Source organism: Erithacus rubecula (genome assembly GCF_903797595.1).
Source record: "Erithacus rubecula genome assembly, chromosome: 2".
In the NCBI taxonomy this organism is placed as follows: domain Eukaryota; kingdom Metazoa; phylum Chordata; class Aves; order Passeriformes; family Muscicapidae; genus Erithacus; species Erithacus rubecula.
The window spans coordinates 32,539,398-32,558,659 of record NC_136685.1 but is presented as its reverse complement, the minus strand read 5'-3'; the positions used below and the strand labels follow the sequence as shown (position 1 = coordinate 32,558,659).

At 38.5% G+C, this 19,262-nt stretch overlaps 1 protein-coding gene across 2 annotated transcripts in view; it reads left to right on the top strand.

The window, feature by feature from the left end:
- UBE3D (ubiquitin protein ligase E3D) overlaps nucleotides 1–9,368 on the top strand; it is a 76,367-nt gene extending 66,999 nt beyond the window's left edge. For both annotated transcript variants that reach the window (XM_079327177.1, XM_079327176.1), the window contains one exon: nucleotides 9,004–9,368. In XM_079327177.1, the coding sequence (XP_079183303.1) occupies nucleotides 9,004–9,016 (13 nt within the window). In that variant the 3' untranslated portion in view covers nucleotides 9,017–9,368. The remainder of the gene's footprint in view (nucleotides 1–9,003) is intronic.
- Nucleotides 9,369–19,262: the final 9,894 nt, after the last annotated feature.

Genomic DNA, 19,262 nt, shown 5'->3' with positions numbered 1-19,262 from the left:
TTTTGTTGCAGAGAGTATCACCTAAGAGCATCTAATTGGGAGCAGCAGCCATGCAAATGACTAGAACATCACACATCTGGGTAGGCCAGCATCTAATCAAAGATGTAAGTGCATAGTGTGCTGTGAAACTTTATCAGCCTAATTTTGAGAGAGGAGATTCACTGTTTATAAGAGGTTATGTGACCACTTAGCTGGCTCTATTTATTCTCTCTGGAATTAGGTACAATTCACTTGCTTCATGGTCAACAAAATAAATCCATACATTTCTCTGCTTAGACCTTTGTTTTATAAGACAGCAGACTATTCATAGTGTCTTGTTCAGGGTATTTCTCATCCTCATTTTCAATGCTGAAATACTATAAAAGGTGCAGCTGCTGAATGCCACAGCAGCAGTGTGTCAGTTCTTTCCCTTTCTGGGGAAGATACAGCAGTATATTATTGATTCTGATCAGTGGAAACAGATTCCCAAGAATCTGTGGCATGAGAACTGCAAAAACAGAGCAAAGGCTTAGAGTGGCATGGCTTTCAGGAAATCACACAGGAGCAGGTCCTGCCATGACAGCAGACTGTGAGTGTGGAATGGCCCACTGGAGTGCAGGGCTTGGAAAGGGTGGCAGACCCCCCCCTCCTCCAGTTCAGCCTCATGACACACCTTTCAGCAAGGCTAAGGAGAATTTCAAAGCTGCATCACATGTTTCAGTTTGGGCTGCCAGGCATTAATTTCTTCACATCTCTAGCTTTAGGATACAGCTCGTATGCAGTTAATTGACACAGCAGCTTGCAGTGCCTCGTTTTTTTGGGTTTTTTTAGGTTAACCTGTGTTTCACAACTGCCCATGCATATATGTGCTTAAGCAAATGTTTTTCTGCAGCAGTTTAAGACCACCTGATGCAGAAACATATGTGCTGATCTGACTGCATTGATTAGTTTTAAGTTTGGAGTGTGGTGATTACTACGGTAAAAACCAGACTTCATCTGGTGTTAACTTAGAAAATCCTAATTCCATTGGGTTTTTAGCACAGTTTGCTTTGTATCAGTAATTGCAATGCAACATTAGCACCCAGTTATGCTCACAGTTGTGGTTTACATTCGAGAAAGTGTATGTAAGACTAACAAAGGTAAATAATACTGCTATTTTTGTCCCTGTCTTAATGATGGGTACCACAAGAAGTAATGTCTGCTGTGGAAATAAAAATAGTACAAGCTAATGAGAAAGGTTTGGCAGAAAACAAAATAAAGTCATGAAGTTTTGGGGCTTCTAGATGTGAAGAAACGAAAAGATTTATAGCCATCCTGTCCTGCAAGAGAGCAAACCCAACAAAACTACTTGATCTAAAATTTTAAAGAATTGCTTGTCTTCATATCAGCTAAAAACATGCAGAGATTTATCTTCTACTGTTTTTGGAACTGCTAGTGGTTTTCTCTCTAAAGTTTCAGCAAGCTTCATCATGCAACTGTTAACAATAGCAAAGTGATAGCTTGCAGTACACGTGCACAGCCTGGTACTTTGGAGGAATCTCTTGCTTTTTCTCATTTATCTCTGTCTCATTTCAAATCTGGCTTCATTATTATAAGAGATTAATACTTCAGGAAGGATTTCGTTGAAAGAATGCAGGCTGATTTATAGATGGGTTTATTTCTTAAATCCTGGAGGTACATTATCAGATTGAGAAATCATATTTAAAGAAGGAAACCTTTGCTTTGGTTGAAATTAATTCCACTAGAAATTGAATGAGAGGAATCTAATTCTCTTTCTGCAGGGTTGTTTTGTTTGTATTTCACATTTTCTTCATCTTGTACAGAAGAAGTGATTTATCAGAGTGGTGTTCTAATCAGTTTTTTCCTGCTTTGAAGACTGGAAAGCCCACACATGTGCCTTTCATGCTGTACAGCAGAGGATTTACCTTTCCCCCGCCTTCTCCTAGGACTTCTGGGGAATTTCACTCTTCAGATGATAGGTCTGCTGAAGCCAGGTTCTTCCAGCTTTCATTGCCACCTCTGTTCCTCTGCTTCTGTGGTAGCATAGCACTGACCAAAATTATGTTTCCTGTAAGACCTTGAAGCTGTTTGAAGCACATACTCACTGAGATGTGGAATTCCCTGCAGATGTATCTGCTAAAGAATGACCTCAATGTCCTGTGCAGTGAGTGAGGTAAGGGTTCTTCACACAATGTCCCCTCCTCCATAACCAAATCTGAGCCCTGTAGGGATTAGTGGGTCAGACTGCAAAGCCACCATTCCACATACCTTTGTTCTTAAACCGAATTTGCAGGGTTTTAGTTTGTCAGGATAGCTTGGTTCCACAATCTGTGCTTCTGCTGTCTTCATTACTGCCTTGATGACATAGTCCTGTGCAGGACAGTGCTGCTGTGTTTGGCTGAGAGAGTATTCTGGACATATTTTAGTTTCTGTCTCTTTTGGAACTTGGGCATGGTAGTGATAGTCATGAACACTTTTAGATTGACCCTATAAATTTTTGTTATTTCATTAAATGTTTTAAACTTGGCTTCTGCAACTCTATCTGTTCTGTCAATCTGCAGTATTGTAGTATTGCTTTAGTGACCTTTTCAAGGGACTCATATTCCTCTGGAGACATGACCCAAGGTTCAACTATTATCTCAAGAGCCTGCAGTACAGAAGAAAAAGAACTAACCAGTGTAACAGAGGTTACACCTTTGCTTTTGGAGTGTAGCCAGTGAGTTTACAGGCTACTGGGAGGCCCTATGAGTAAATATATATGTTGTCATATGTATGACATTATGTATATTTGTCAAGGCATGTATATATATATATCTACCTTGACCTATACTGTCAAGGTGTGCTCATCTCGATGATTGATGGGTTCAATCATCTTAGAGGTCTTTTCCAACCATAATGATTCTGTCTCTAACTCTTCCTATTCTTCTAGTAGTGAACATGCTGTTTTACTCTCCAATTTCCTCTAAAAATGCCTTTGCTTTCACCAAAAGCCACTCCAGAGATCTAGGGGTAATATGCAACAGCTTGGTAACATTTAAGTCTGGAAAAGACAGCTGTTTTTGTATGAGTCTCTGGATTCAGTGGGAGCAAGTGTAAATATAGCAGTTAATGTTCTCTCATGTCTCTGCTCATCTAATGCCATCTGCTTTGTGTCCATTCATTCACACTGGTGCCAAAATGTATTTCTGGAACAGGGTATTTGAGCATCAGCAGACTTGATCCCAAATTGTTAGGTGAGAACAAATACATAAAATGTATGGTGTGGGTAGGCAGGTGAACTCTTAAGAATAATGTGGCTATTTATAATCAGCCATTGCCTGTAGTTGCTAATCCACAGGGTAATGGTAGCAGTTACAAGTTGTCACTGCTTCTGGTCTGGTGCAAGAGTGCAAGGAGCACAGTTTTCTCTCTGGGAAAAGCCTTATTCCTTTGACTGCTCTGTCCCTTTTCAGCACCTGTGGCAACACCAAACTTCTTGCTGAGTTAATCAGAAATCAAATATTTATAGAGCTGGGACCTAGACATGGTGCAGATGCTTTAATCCTCCCACTCATTGATCTGTCTTTTTTTTACAGGAGTGAGAAATGTGTCAAGCAGGGTTATGGCCTTCTCTATCTGTTCATGCACATTGTCCCTGTAGTGGTATTAGTGCATTATTAAATATGGGGATAAGGGATATGTAGGTTCAGTTATATTCACACAGACATGTTTATATCACTTTCTGTGATTCTTTTTCCAAGGTAGAAGTGTGTTCTATGTACAGGGCATCTTGACTGCAATATAATTGCAACCACACAAACAGTTGTACTAGCTGTAGTTATTAAGGCTTAAACCATAACACTTACCACTAGCCATAACATTTGTAGCAGTAGAAATCTGGATGTGAATTAGACTGATCTGAGGCTTTGAGTATGTTATCTTTTAAATCCAGCTGTTCATGTGGAAAAAAGCACTATTCTCAGCTTTTCACTCTGATTTCCACCAGTGATTTGTCTCTCCCCTGTGATGTGCCAGCAAAATTGTTTGTGCGAGCCCTTGCTTTCTGGTTTCTAGGATAAAGCCATCCATTTAGTCAGTCTGGTTTCACCAGACACTAGGAGTAACTCTGAAGTGGTCTTTTGTGGGGAGAGAGGAATGGTAACTTGCAGCAGAGAGGCACTATGAGCCTGTTAGATTAATATCATCCAGCACAGCTGCATCTAGGGGCAGAGGTCTGCCCACAGCTGTCCTTGTCTTTTTGGGAAGGTTATTCTCTTCCTGTGCACATGGATGGCATGGCATTGCTTGATTGCCTGTCAGCCTTGAGTGGAAATAAATACAGCATTTGATGTTGATTGTAGGCTGTAGCCTTGCTGGTGTGTAATCAACGTTTCCTCTGCAGTCGTTTCATCATCACGCCTGATTTCACACTAGCACATGTGCAGGATTGAAGCGTGGGTATCTGTCTGTGCACAGATTCTCTGTTGCAGTAGATATGATTTCAGATAGCCATGTAAATTGTGTTCTTCTAAAACACAATGTGGCATTATGAACTGTGCATGGTAGTCTTTAAAAATTGGTCTAGTGTTCAAAGAAGACAACAGTAAAATGCCTTTTATATGTTTAAGCTTCAGGTTTGAGCTGGCTGTTGTTCTTTGTTGTGCAGTGGAAAAAACCACAGCAGTCATATTTTAGGAAGCATTCAGAGATTTAATTTCTTCTGCTGAAACTGAAGCATACATAACTACTTTCAACCCGCTATTTTACTTTATAATTATGCAGGAGTAAACAGAAGTACAATTCCCTCTCTAGAACTGAAGAGAAATTCTGTATCTTTTACATACTTTTGTTTAGCTCTTAGGAGAGACATAGGTATTAAAAATCCTTCATTGTCACCTTTGAGAGACATACATAGGGATTTTTATGCACTATTCACTTGGACTCCTTAGAAGAGAAGATAAAAGTTTAAAAGCTTGTGTTACAACATGAGAATGCAACTTTTGGCATATTATTTCCTGTCTTATGGAAGTAAGCATCTGCCTTCTGTTACAGTTCTTGCAGCTGATTCAAAGATTGAACTGCTTTTTCCTTGCTTAGCTGATTTGCTAATTGCATTTCTTTAAAATATGTTGTTTAGCTGCTTCTATCACACTCCTGCTTCTCCTACAGCAAGCATGCACTCTGCCAGCTCACCTAGTTTTAGCACTTGGTAGAAGAGATTTCACCAGCAGCTTCAGCCATCTGGCAACACCTTTTATCTCTAAATTCATTAGGTCCCCATAGTTTCAAAAATATTTTCAGAATTTGCAAGTGTTTTCTGTCATCTTTTACTCCTCAGTGTTTGGACATATTTCACTTGACCAGGTTGCCCAGGGCAAGTGGGATTTGAACTAGATCATCTTGGTGGCCTCTTCCACCCTGAACCATTCTATGATTTTCCTGAGAAAGCCAAGAGAGCACATCTTCTAAAATTGAATATCACTATCTGGATTTCTTAACTTGTCCTGACTACAAGAGATTTTAACAATGTTGATGCTGCTTTATTGTTTACCAAAAGAGTGATTTTGTAAGATATATCTATCATTCATATGTCTATGGTCCTCTGGTGCTCCCTTCATATTGATATCTCTTAAAATGCTTGAAAATGTGGATTTTATGTTTGTTCATTATCCAGAGGTCTTGGCAGCTTCTGGCTCCGTGGAAACTAATAGGATGAAGGGCTGAGATGCACTTGATGCCCTGTGACAGAGTAAGATTAAATCTTCAGAAATAATTGAGAGAAAAGGAAAAAAACAATGTCTCCCATCATAGAAGCATGGATGGTAGAGTACATAAATTGTTCTTAAGAGTGGATTAATACTGGCTATCCTGAGAGCTTTAAGAAGGGGACAATGTGCTGAGGTAAGGTCAATAAAAAATCTGATTAGAGAACTGATTTTTATTCTGAATTTAGTGATAAACATTTGTAGATGAGGTAACTGTTTAGCACATTATTTTTCTTTCAAAATGCACTCATAGCAGTGAAATATTGGATGTGCAGACTTTGCTGAAGACATTGCTACTAAAGCTGGAAGAAGCTAGTAGTTGTCTGTCTTGTAGAGAAAGTATCCCAACAGATGGAAAACTGGGGGAGAACCATGTAGTCCTATTTTCCCAACCTATAGTAATTAATTTATTGTGTAGAACATATTATTTACTGCTGTTTAGATATCCAACTGCATCTACTGTAACAGTGTAATATTTTATATGCTTCATATTGAACTTTGAATGGATAAGGTGAGACTTCTTAAGTGGTTTCATTTCAGTTGATTTTTTTCTGAAGTACTTTCATGAGTTGCAGGTGTTTTTTAAACAGCTTGATTTGCTTTTTTTTGCTGGTATGTCAGCTGTAGGAATGATCTAATGTGCTCTTTTCATTCACATGGGTAGTAAATATAAAAACAGACAGTAATAAATTATTACTTTTGTTGCTTTTCAGTTTATTGGGCAGTAGGAAAGCCTAGCAGTCTAGGGAAGCATTATGTTGCAAATAACTCTCTCAAAGGAGAAGAAAAGTACATTTCATGCATTATAAAATATAGCAAGCAGTCAAATTAAACAAATATATCCATTCTAATGGCACTTCAAAACTGTGTAGCAAAGGAGTCTGCAATCTCAAACAGAAAAATCTGCTTAAAATTTTGAGTCTTGTGTATTGAGATGGTTATTGCTTTTCTTGATTTTTCTGTTTTTTCCTTGCAATGCAAGGATAAATCTCCCACATTGTTAAAGACAATGTGAGTTTTATCTTTGATTTGGCTGGTGCCAGGGTTTCATCCCTAGCCTCTATAACTTATGACTCTTCAACAGAGGTAAAATTTTATATGTGCTCATAATTATGTATATGTCTCTATTCATCTGAGCAACTAAATCATGATAAAGGTAACAGGCATATTGATTTTGTTTTCAGTTTTTGTCTTTGAGGGTGAGAATCTTTGACATGGTGGATAAATTTCCCTACATGATGAGTAGTCTCTGTCTTTTACAATACTCTTTGGTTGAGCTAACAGAAATTATTTTGATGTAGCAGCTTACTGCTGGAAAATGCTGATGAAGCTGAAAAAAAATCTTTATGGGAACGTGTCTGTGTGATGGGATTTTCATGAGAAAGCAGGCCAACTTCCACCCTGGCCAGCCACCTGCTTGCTGGCAAGGTTTGCCTATAGCTGTGTCTGAAAATGTATGTTCTTTAAATCATAGAATCAGAGAATGGTTTGGCCTGGGCTGGAAAGGATCTTTAGAGATCATCTTGTTCCAGTCTCCTGCCACAGGCAGGGACACCTCTCACAAGACCTGGTTGCTCAAAGCTCCATCCAGCCTGGCCTTGAACACTTCCAGTGATGGGGCATCCACAGCTTCTCTGGGCAATCTGTACCAGACCCTCACCATCCTTACAGCAAAGAATTTCTTCCTTATGTTTAATATAGGACATGAAAATTTTTGCTTCTGAATTTTAGTTCCAATTCAGGAGAAGAAAAGAATGATTTTGATATGTGGGAGCTTTCAGGGATCTCAGTTTTGTTTTCTGTACAAACCCTTCCATGCAATAAATGGAGTTTTCTACTGAGTTATTGCTGTTGGTCTCGGAGTAGCACAAGAGTGTTCAGGAAGAGATTTTGCGTGATTTTTTTTCTATTCTTAAACAAGAATTGTTGTCATGTCCCATTTATGCCTTGTAGACGTGTTATTTAGACATGAATCCTTTGTGTGACTCATTCTCTGAGAACCATCTTAGATATGTTAAAAATTGCCTTTTTTTTTTTTTTTTCATTATAACAGACATATCATTCTCTCTTAAAAATGCTTAAGTTTCAGGATCCAGAAGGAGTGTTTTAACTCTGATTTATCCTCTGTTCTGGATACTCAGTGGTATTTTATATTTGCATTCAGTTCCTTTTGGTTGATCATGCTTCATGAGTTTTTTAGTCGCAGCATTGAATAGAGTAGTGATTGAGGGTCCAATGAGAATCCAAAGTTGTCACTGATGATGATTTTAATCTTCACTTAAGTAACTGTTGAAAGCTCTTGCAGAGAACAAAGAGGAAGTGTCTGTCTCAGAAGTTCTTTTCTTGTGTGTTTTTCATAAGACAGGAGAAATAGATTTTATCTTTTCTAGAAGACAGTTGTGTAACTGGTAGACATTTTTCTTTCTTCTTATGTTTTCGTGAAGGGATCTGTACATCTGTTTTTCTGTCTTTGTGATCAGCAAAAAATATGTGAAGCAGTCTCCTTGGCAGATAAGAATCTGGATGTGTCATTTTCAGTCAGCTAACTTAACTTTCTGCATTAGTATTCTGCAGATCCTGAAAAAGGCTAAACAAAACCAAAACCTTACAGGAGAAACTGCTGCATGCATGTAACCAAAAACAAATGAGTTTGGGACATCAGAAATCCTGTAGGTCCCTTGTATTTGATAGATCATCTTCTCTCTAAATAGCTGTTAGACAGTTTAGTGCACTAAAGAGAAGATTTACATCATTTGCTATCTTCTCATCATTTTCTAAAAGTATTTGTCTTCTCCCCTTGGATAAAATTTTGGTTCCTGGTTATTTCAAAATGTAAGGCATTTTTCTTTATGACTTTGGACTTTTCATCATAACTTTGGGATCAGGATTTGACTTACAGTGACAGTACTGTTCAAACAAACTAATATTCAGACAAAATAGGGAATATATCAAAGATTTAATCTAAGCTAGTTTAAAAATACTATCAAATAGCCTTTTAACTTAGCTGAGATAAACATTCTTTGTTACCTGGGGAAAAAAGTTTCAGTTCTGCAACATAGGCAATGCTTGATCAAAAAAAAGGATGGGAATTTTTAAGAGACATGTTAGGTAGAGAAGAGGTGGAAAAATAACAATACAGCCTCTGTTTTCTCACTGCATTAATGTGTTATTAAGTAAAAAGATTATTATAATATGTAATTTCTGTGGATACATAAAAGCATCTTTGTTTTACTTGCAGTATTGAAGCTAATTACAATATTGTTTTTGCTTCCTTTTATAGGTTGCCTTTCTAAAGATGTGAAGAACGAAGATACCTGTGTTGAAAACGATTGTTACATTTATTTTCAGCAGAAATGTGTGCAGACAACTTCCAATGGTGGGACTTCTAGAAAAAAATCCCCTGTCAATACAAAAGAAAATGGGATGGGGTGGGTGGGTATATTCCTCATATCTGAATGTGTTTCAAAACCCAAGACAGAGTTGACTTTTGTATCCAGTGCATTCTTAGATGTCATTCTAAGAGTGACTTACCTGTCACTCCTATGGCATCCAGCTGGGATGACTGTTACCATGTCTTCACTGCCAAAAGGAAATTCCCTATGTGTCTTGTACTCCCTTTACCAGTCTTTGATAGTTATGTATATATCCTTAAAATGTCATGGATACTAATGTGAGTTCTTTACCTTCTTTGTTCTGGTGAAGTTAGAGGTCCAACTTTAAAACATAAAAAATGTTTTTTTGTAAAACTGACATGTTTATCTGTATGTTGTTTCAGAATTAATGTTTAGCTCTGTGCTTGAGAGTGAAGGAGGACAGTTTCTTCATTCCAACACCATATGTAGATTTTAAGAGAATTGATAATGTTTTGGAGAATCAAGATTTTATGGATTTTTGGAATAATTATTATTTCAAGGAAAGTTAACATGCCCTTTACTTATTAAATGATCCTACAAAATGTTGGACACCTTGGTTTTACACATGCAAAGAAAAGGACTGAGGCCTCACAGCACCCACTCTGGACATAAATTTTCTGTTGTTATTTTAGTTTTAAAGGAAGAACAAAATTATTCTGACTTTTGTATTCAGGGACTAAATTATCTAGCTGCAAGATATTTTGTCTGTGCACCAATGTTGAGTCATTTTATGAATAAAATATTTTTTCTAATTTAATTTACCAGTTGTTCTGCCTAATTTCTGTGAAGTTTCAGTTTCCCAAAGTATGACTGAGCAATTTGCAGGTGGGAATCATTCATACCACACCAAAATATACCAAGCTGAAAAATCCTTTTCAGCCTCTTTAAATGACCCCTGATCTTATTTTGCATGTATGGAGCAACCTTCTTCATAACAGCCACTGTGGTGCTGTGATTTGTGACTCCTACATCAATATTTTGACTGTAGCTGAACTTTCTCTTATTTCCCACTCTGCACCCATTTTTCCCAGTAAAGAGGGGCAAGAAGCTCGTGAGAGGACACAGCAGGGACAGCTGATCTGAATTGGCTAAGGGGCTGTCTTGCAGCATCAAACACAGCAGTGGAAGTGGTTAGTAGAAGAAGAAAGAGGTAGAGGGGTGTCTTCCAAGTTTGTGGTTGCTCAGAGAATACCTGAGCATTGGTCTACTTGTGGCTGGTGCTGAGGTTGCCTTTGCATCACTTGGTTCCATTTTTGTTTGATTTTTTTTTTCCTCTTTATTTATTAAACTGTCATAAAACTCACTGATTTTCTTGCTTTTTTCTTCCTGTTCTCTGCCCAATCATGCTGGTAAAGGAATGAGGCCATGAGTGAGTGGCCAGATGGATACTGGCCAGGGTTGACCCACCACAATTGGATGTAAAGTTGTGAAATCCCCAAAATAAAAAGAATAAATCTCTGTATTCTAGCTGCCCTCCCATTTGGGGATATTTTCGTTCCCCATCTTCTCAATGACCATCGTTGCCTGTCTTTGTCTGTACCAGCAGCAGGGCAATTGGACACATTTAGTGTGATTTTTCCCTTTCCTTGATTCTAGCTCTGAGATTTCTACTGACATTTAACTACTGAAATTACTGGGAAATACCAGACCACATATGATAATATATAATTTTCTCATATGTCTTTCCATTTGAAAATAGATTAATTTGGCCGTGTTCAGAAAATAAGTGATCATATGCTCTCCCAGGTACCAGGCAATACATTATTCCAAACTCCTTTTTCTGAAGACAACTTTATTGGATCTTTTTTCTCCCCTCCTATTTCTTATGTCACCTTTCCTACTGAGCCAGTTGTGGATTTGGTGTTTGACAGCTTCATTTGACACTTTCTTGAAATCTCTCTGCTTTATAAAAGCAAAACTTGGCCTTTGTTACCTTTGCAGTGAACCATGGGCTCTTATTAAAAATGGACTTAGGTTCAAGAAGATGTTAAATTCCCCTCACAACTTCTTCCTTGACCCTTGCCTACCACATCTCTTGCCTCCATTTCTCTCTCTGTTGAATAGCATGATATTTTATTTTGTTTTTTGCTTATTAACATCAACATTTTGAGAAAGTATTGTAATTGCAAAGTACCATTAGTCACTGTGGTATTTGCTTTGCATCCAGTGTTAGTGGTACATCTTAGTCTGTCTTAGGTACCATGTTTGGATACAACCACAACAGAAAGTTTGTTTAGTTTTCAAGTGTGCAGACAGCAGCTCCATGAAGATGGAAAAGCAACCACCAAGATAGAGGCTGGCCTAGAAGCTGTGCTCTTACAAAATGTTTGTATCTTATCTCTTGCCCTCTCTCCCCAGCATCTTTGTCTCTTTCAGTCTGCATTTCTCACTGCAGAAACTGTCCTAATTTTTGCTTTCTGTAGTGCCAAGCATGATTTTACTCCTGAAGTAATAATAATTAATCAATGATCCCAACCTGCATTAACTGAGCTGTGTATCCTTTCCTAATGCAGTTACCAAATACTGGCACCAAGAAGATATTAAAAATGTTAGTTTTAATTCTGATATGTTATTGGATTATAAAGCTGGCTATTGTTGTGCAGAAAACATGCCTGTCAGACAGTACTGTACTTGCCATTAGCAACAACAGACAACAATATTATTGCTGTCATTAGTAGGTTGCAGGGCAATTACACTTGCTATTTCTTCTTAAAAAGGGTGAAACTGGAATAGTAATTGGCATACAAGATTGAGTCTCAATGGGATTCTTTTAATTCCAAAATTAGGGTGACTTTCTAGCTTTAAATCCCTGCTAGAGTAAGTTAGGATAAACTGAATAACAAATGGGTTAATCAGAGCTGTACTGGCCTTACCCTATGAGTTGGAGGACAAGTTCTAGTTTATCTCCATTTTACTTTTCTGTGTAGAGAAACTTTTGTATATAAGGAATAACTTCAATTAAAATTTACAATAGATTATTCTGCTCTCAATCTGGGTTTAAATGCAAATGCTTTCCAGTAATTTTCTTTTTGTTTTGCTGCCTTCATTTTTGTTCCTGCAGAACATCACTTTGTGATTTCAATTTTAGACTTTGTGTCCTATCATTCCTCTCCTAGCCAACTGCACTCCATTATAAATGACAGGTAACTTGTTTGAGGTACTGCTTTAGCTCATCAACATCATTCCTTTTGGTTTGCCTCCATGGTTTGTTTTACTACTGTTAAATCACTGTCATGGAAGCATTGAAAAATCTGCAGATGAACAAATTATAGAGACATTGAGTAACTCTTGTCTTTTGAAAAGCTTCAGTTTATTCATTCAGAACAGGCTGAATTGCCTCATAGCAGATGCCAGGGAGCATTTGGCAATGCTCACATAATATCAGGAATTTTGCAGGTCTGCATGAAAATAGCTCAGTAGCAACATCTGTGTCTTCTAATACCTGAGTGTGACTGTAAGTGTTGAATGGCATGACAATTTTCTTACTGTGGATAGCAATTGCTGCATCCAGTTCCTGCAGTTCTGTGGTTCAGTGTGTTTGGCTGGTGTTCTCTTAACACAGCAGTAATGCTATTGTCTCACTGCCACAAGCTTTATTCCCCTCCTATTGTCTAACACAGGAATTGTGCAGGCCAGTTCTGTGTTCTTAGTGATAGATTATGCTTCTACATTCTTACATTCAGTAATGATATAAATATGTATCAATTTATCACTATAAATAGTAGAAAACTGTTTATTTCAAAATAGAAAATATCTATAAGTTTATCTGACATACTTTTAATCACTTCCTCAAAACTGCAAACATTTAATTGTTTACCTTATTTTGTGATAACTGGGTTTTCTGTAGTGCAGGCAGTTTGGCACAGCTGCTAATGGGCTCTACCATGTGCTTGTGGCAGCAGCACCAGCAAGGGGCTTGTGAAACAGACTTTACACCTTCATTGCTGACACCAAGTTATTACAACCCCAAGGGGCTGGGCATCTTGTCTTTTACTATGTGTGTGTCCTCGCTTCTGAATCTCTGACTGTGTCATAAGACTCATGACTATCCCATCAACAGCAAGGTCATTTTCTCAGCAGTGCAGCTGGGAAAAAAGTCCCTGTGTGGCCATCATCTGATTTACACAGATGAAGGACAGACCATCAAACACGATAAAGCTGATGTAGCTGTCCTGACTTTAATGGAGTTGTTGCCAATTTATATCAGCCAATGATGTTCAGTGTAACAGGAGAGAGATGAAGTCTCTTGTCTTCCCCTGTCAGTCCTGTTTCAGTATATAAAACTGAGTTGGCACATAGATAGAAACAGGCTGACTTTGTCTGAGAAAGCATGAGAACACATCTGGACAGACATGGAATCAGTTCCATCACTGAACCATCATAATGAGAGGGCTCTGCACAGCTCACAAGTGTTGTTCTTGCAAGAAAGGATGTTGGCTGTAAAACAAGAAGAGGAAAGACAGAAATTCAGTCAGTGTTCTATCAGCTCTGCATGGTGGAGTGCTAGCTTAACAGGCTTATTGAGTATATCCATGATGCTGCAGCCCAACTCTCAACTTCTTTGTCAACCTTGTCAGAAGTTTCTAGTTTCTATCTGTGGCTAATGGGAAGCATGGCATGCAACAATCCAGTTGTATACTTGGTGCAGGCTGTTTGCTCAGATTACTTGACTTGTCCTTTACCAGGCTTTGATTTATGTGGACATAATATGAAAAGGGCAAGAACAGTCCTTTGTCTGAGCTTTGAAAGAAAACTGAGGTATGGGACAATTTATAGCTTGTGCTTTGTTACTGAAAGGAGGTTTTGTGAATTTGTTGGAATAAATATTCTCAAACATGTGAAGCAAGATGAAAATGCACTAAATTAAGAGGCGCCTTTTAAATTTATGGCTATTGGGAAGAAGATATGAATTGCTGTTTTAGTTGATTCACAGTAATTATTAAGATCACATTTTGTGGTTGAGATGCACAAAAACAGCTTGACTGTTGCAACCCCTTATCTCAGGAGCACAAAGAGCAGTGTCTGTTCCGATCCAGCAAGCACAGCTCTGGCACTCAGGCAGTTCTCTGTGCAGGTAAACAAGGCGTGAGCCAGCCCCACAGAGGACATCACACAGCAGAGAGCTCTGTGAGATGCTGAGAAGGACAGCATATTAACAGCCTGCCTGAAAGAGGTGTTTGTTCTGCCCTTAGAAGTGCTTTTTTAGATTGCAACAGGCATATAAAGAAACATCTCGGCAAGCTGAGGGTTTTGGAATTGGCATCATCATTTGCAAATGAAAACGTTTCCTAGGCTGCTTTTTTTTTCAATGATCACATGAATGCAAAAGAACATCTTGTTGTACAGTAACGCTGATTTATTTTGCAAATATTTCTAGTTACCTGTGGATTCATTAGTGAATGCAAAACAATCCATACCCTCCTCCAGCAAGTGTCTCTTTGACACTTGCTTAGCAAGAGTCACCATTTAGACAAAAGTATGTTATGTAGAAACTAATTGCAAGTTTTTGTTACAGTTACCAGAAGACTAGAAAGTAAAGAAGACCTCAAATGGGCTGTTTGCTTTTTAGTGTATCATTTCACACTTTAAGGTGGATTTTTGTCTCCTGCTCTACTAGGTAGATGTTACATTATTGGAATTAACATTTTTTATTTTAGCCATAGAACATAATTTTAAAGTGTTTTTGAAAGACCTGTAATTCAGAACCCATGAGACTTTTCCAGCCCTTAAACCAAATCTCCTCTTCCACATGGTTCTCTCTCCTATGACTACTTTCATATCCTGATCCACCCTAAGACTAATCAGTTAGTTTGATTTTGGTTTTCTCTGTCCTGCTATCCTTACTGAAAGCCTGACCCAGAGTCTCATTCTTCTGATAGGAATCTTCTGATTTCTGAGGTAAGTGTATCCCCATCTTTGGTGCACCTGTTTGTTGTTGTGCCAACAACATTCTTTAATATAGGCAGTTTTCTTCCTGGGTTCTTAAACCTTATTCTGTGCTTAGGGAACAATTCTGTCTCCTCAATGTTAATTTTATTAATGGTTTCATGCCCAAAGATAAACTTGGCATTCTACCAAATTCTGTGTCTCTACCCATTTGAATTAGTCTCTGTTGTGTGGGAGTGAGCAACTTGTGCATGAGTTGTGCATCTTAGCAAAGAGACATTAATACTCTCTTACTTCTTTTGGGAATACCTCACTTCATGTACTTGTGAGTGCTTCTCTTTTTTCTCAAGTCTGCTGGAGCCTGGCTCAACCTAGCTCTTCTTCCCTTCCATTTCCAGCTGTGGAGACCTAAAGAATGTCATTATTCTCTGGCAGAAGAATCCATTTATTTCATAAGTGCATGATCTCATGCTCTGTGTGTTGATCCTTTCCTTAGTTTTTCTGATCCTCATCTTTATTTATGATGCTTCTGACTGTGATATCAGCAAGTGTTCTTACAAGATTTCTAGTGAACCATGTCACTGTGCTATGGTCAATAGTGAAAATGTTTAATAAGATCAGCTTATAGGCAGAACTACTACCCCCTCAAGCCATTTACTTATCTTTTGGGTTTCTGCTGAGGATTGGAACCTTGGAAGTTCATTTCAGACCTCAGCAGGAGTCAGGATCTTAATGCTGTCCTCCTGAGCCCTCTGCCAGGACTGATCTACTAAGGAGAATCAGCCCTTCAGGTGTTATTGACACTCACTGGGCAGAACTTGTTCCTGACCATGCATGAAAGACAAGTGCTCTAGTGAATAGAGTCCTCCTGCTGTGGTAGAGAGATTTTGGAGTATTATACACTTGAGCAAATAGGTAAAAATTGCAGATTATCTCATTCTTATTTAGCACTGGATGGCCAGTCAATTTGGGGTTGTTTTGTTTTGTTTTATTTTGTTTTGTTCCAGAGGGATTTGTTAAATTTAGGTTTTTGGTACAAGAAGATTGAGATTCCAATGAGAAAATGCTCTTTTAAAAGCACAGTGTTACACTCCATCCTTCTGCTGAGAACACAGCCTGATGATAAACTGAGACCAAGTTATGGGAGTGGGAGCAAGACAGGGATCATATTCTGGTGGTGTTAATGGCAAGTGCTGCTGGCCTGAGCTTGGATGCTTGATGTGACAACTTTGATAGCTGTGTCTATAGCATGGCTATAGACAGGGCCTGGGCAATTCAAACTTTTCCTGCCTGAGTGTATAAACTTTCAATGAGGTGTTTGACAGACCTTAGACAGATCTGTGCTTTGTTTTTTCCATATGTGCCGTTATTTGCACCGTGGGCTAATAATAATGCACTGTATCCTGTGGAAGCTTTTTTAAGCTGTGAACTCTCCAGATCCATCACTCTGCGTGGTGGCAGTTTGGCAGTGCTGCGATGTCAAAGCAGCTTTGTGCTTTCTGTGACACCCACAGCACCTTGCAAGTGTGACCCAGCCTTGCTCTCTGCAGAAAGGAGGTGCAAAGTGCCTGATTTCCTCCTCTGTGGGGGTGAGCACAGAGTGGTGGCTTGTTTCATTTAAACATACGAACTTCTTGGTGACTCTGTTAGAAGTGGTGAGTGACAGAAGCATGCCTAGGAGGAGAAGGTGTTTGGATTTGCCATGGTCCAGAATTCCTGTGTGAGGTCTCTCCATAAGTGAAGAGGCCACTGTGAGAAGTTTTTCTCACATGGGAAGTGCAGCAGCGATCCTGAGCCCACGTTTTCAAGTATTAGGTGTTAGCAGCTGTTAGGTCACTGGCAAGTTTTATTAAGGTCTAATTGGAGGGAACTTTTTAATCTACATGCTGTGTTTAAAAACATTTAATATACACCACACAATTTTTGCCCTGTTGCTAGAAGTGTTTCTCAAATGCCTGCCACACTGATCAGCCAAAGGCTGGTTGGTCTGTCCTCAGGATGTTCTGCATTCCTCTATCTACCATCCCCAGCTAGAAATGTTTTGTCTTCAGCACATTTCAGGTAGCTAGCCTTCCTCAAACATAAGCTTGCTAGGGCTAGTGGCCTGGCTTTATGGAGGGGAAGGACAGATGAATGAGCAGAGTTCCTGCACATTAGTAATATGGTTTATACACTATCTCATGTTTTTTATTACCCTAATGCAGGCAAAAAAAGTGCACAGGAATGCCATATGTACAGCTGCAGAAGGCAGGTCAAGCTATTATTAATTATTAATTTAATATGATCCTCTAATCAAAGATGATACAGTAATGGACAAAGGGACACATGCACATTTACATTTGGTATTTTTTGCCTCAAAAGTTAAGTCACGTAATCTCAGCATGGATGTGTTTGATGATGTATATGAAAATGTTTTTGATTATTTAGAGGAAAGCATTAAGGAATTCTGAGATTGTCATGTGTTTAGATACAGCCTCTGAAAAACTTCAGAGAACAGGCTCACTATGTCACTAACTGTACCTTGTGCATCTGATTTCATTAAGAATTTAAAATCGAAGGTCACATTAGAGCACTCTTAATACTGACATGATTTCTTGATAATAAAGCACAAATGTGGCTTCTTTTCCTTCTAATGAAATGATGTTGCATACATTGCAAAATTATGGTAATTTTATTTTCATGTAATTCATGAAGGGAATAATAGGCAAGCAACAATGCACTGGGGCATTTTATTAGGAAATTGAGGGCCATATTCACTAGTTTTTCAAGATAGCTTTTCCCCTTCCCTCTGTGTTTTTGTTTTTCAGAATTACATTGCTTTAGTACCATCTCACTTCTGCAAAAGGCAATTTTATTAAATATATCCCCAAATGCACTGATGAAATTATAACTGTTTGGCAAAAGCTTGGAGACAAAGATACTGCCATGAAAAATGAGTCTTGTCAAAAGAAAACTGATTTGTGAGCACAAAATGTGGACAGTGTGGTCAATGTTGTGTTATCCATTTGTCTCCCACTTTCAGGTATATCCACTATTCTGAGGTAGTTTTTACGTATCAGGAGCATCTATATGGACTCTGTCCACCCTTTGTCAAATTATATCAGAATAGAAATTTTTTCCATTTATTAGCACTGTGGCTTTTGACCAGTGTAACTGGATATCCTGGGGTTTTGTGGCTGGCACTCTGGGATTTGGACACTTCGTTCCTCTTTGTGCATCTGTACCTGTCTATAGCTCTGTCTTTCATCTGTGCCTACAGAATGTGAGAAAAGCACAGTGTAGTCTTGAAAGAGACATTATGACGAGAAGCATGTTGAAAAACTGAGTTTTAGGCTAAGCAGTTAAGGATTTAGTAGATGAAATATGGATTTGCTACAGACTGTTTCTAAAAGGAGACATGTCTTGTTCCAGACTAATAGTTATGTGGCATTTTGGCACATAAGTGGAAAGCTGTTGCTCCCAGTGTCTGCAAGGAGATCATATTATTTCCTTCTTTTAACTCCTAATGCATTTACCCTGCCTTTGATTTATGTAGCTAGGAACAAGAAGTGAAGCACTTACACAGGGGAGATAGGTAAGTACTTGCATTGGTTCCTTGTATGCCAGAGCTGTTAAAAGCTAAATTTTCAGGTCTTTAACTCATGGGATAGTGTTTCTAAAGAGGCCACCTTAAACCTGTTTGTATGTATTTATTAGTTTCATTACTGTTTATTTCTGTGCTGTTTAACAGCAGCTGATATCTTCCCATGTTTTTCAAGATCCCAGGGTGTTTACTGTCATTGCAATTGTTCTTTCATTGAGATCAGCAGAGTAGGTGGGATTCTCCAGCAAACAGACTGCAGGTTTATGTTAGCCAATGAGCCAATAGTTCATGCAAATCTAGGGAATTCTGCTTTTTGTTAAACTGCAGCAGCACAGTTATACTCTCACAGAGTTTTTATTAATGTGATATCCAGTTTTCTTAAAACATGTGCTGCTTGTTTTGTCCTAATCCATCTGTTTGAAAAACAAAAATTAAAAGGGTTACACAGTATGTGTGTTGCTTTGATCACAGATTTGGAATTTCCTTCCTCATATAAAGGAGCATGGATTAGCTGTAACTCCAGTCTAACACTCAGATCTAACTCAGATTTGCCTTTGCAAAGGTATTCCTGCAAGTGGGTTCCTGTCTTTGTAAGGTGTTCTAGGAGACCCCTTTTCCAAAATGGAAAAGCTGCACTTCAGGTGCTCAGACAAGTTG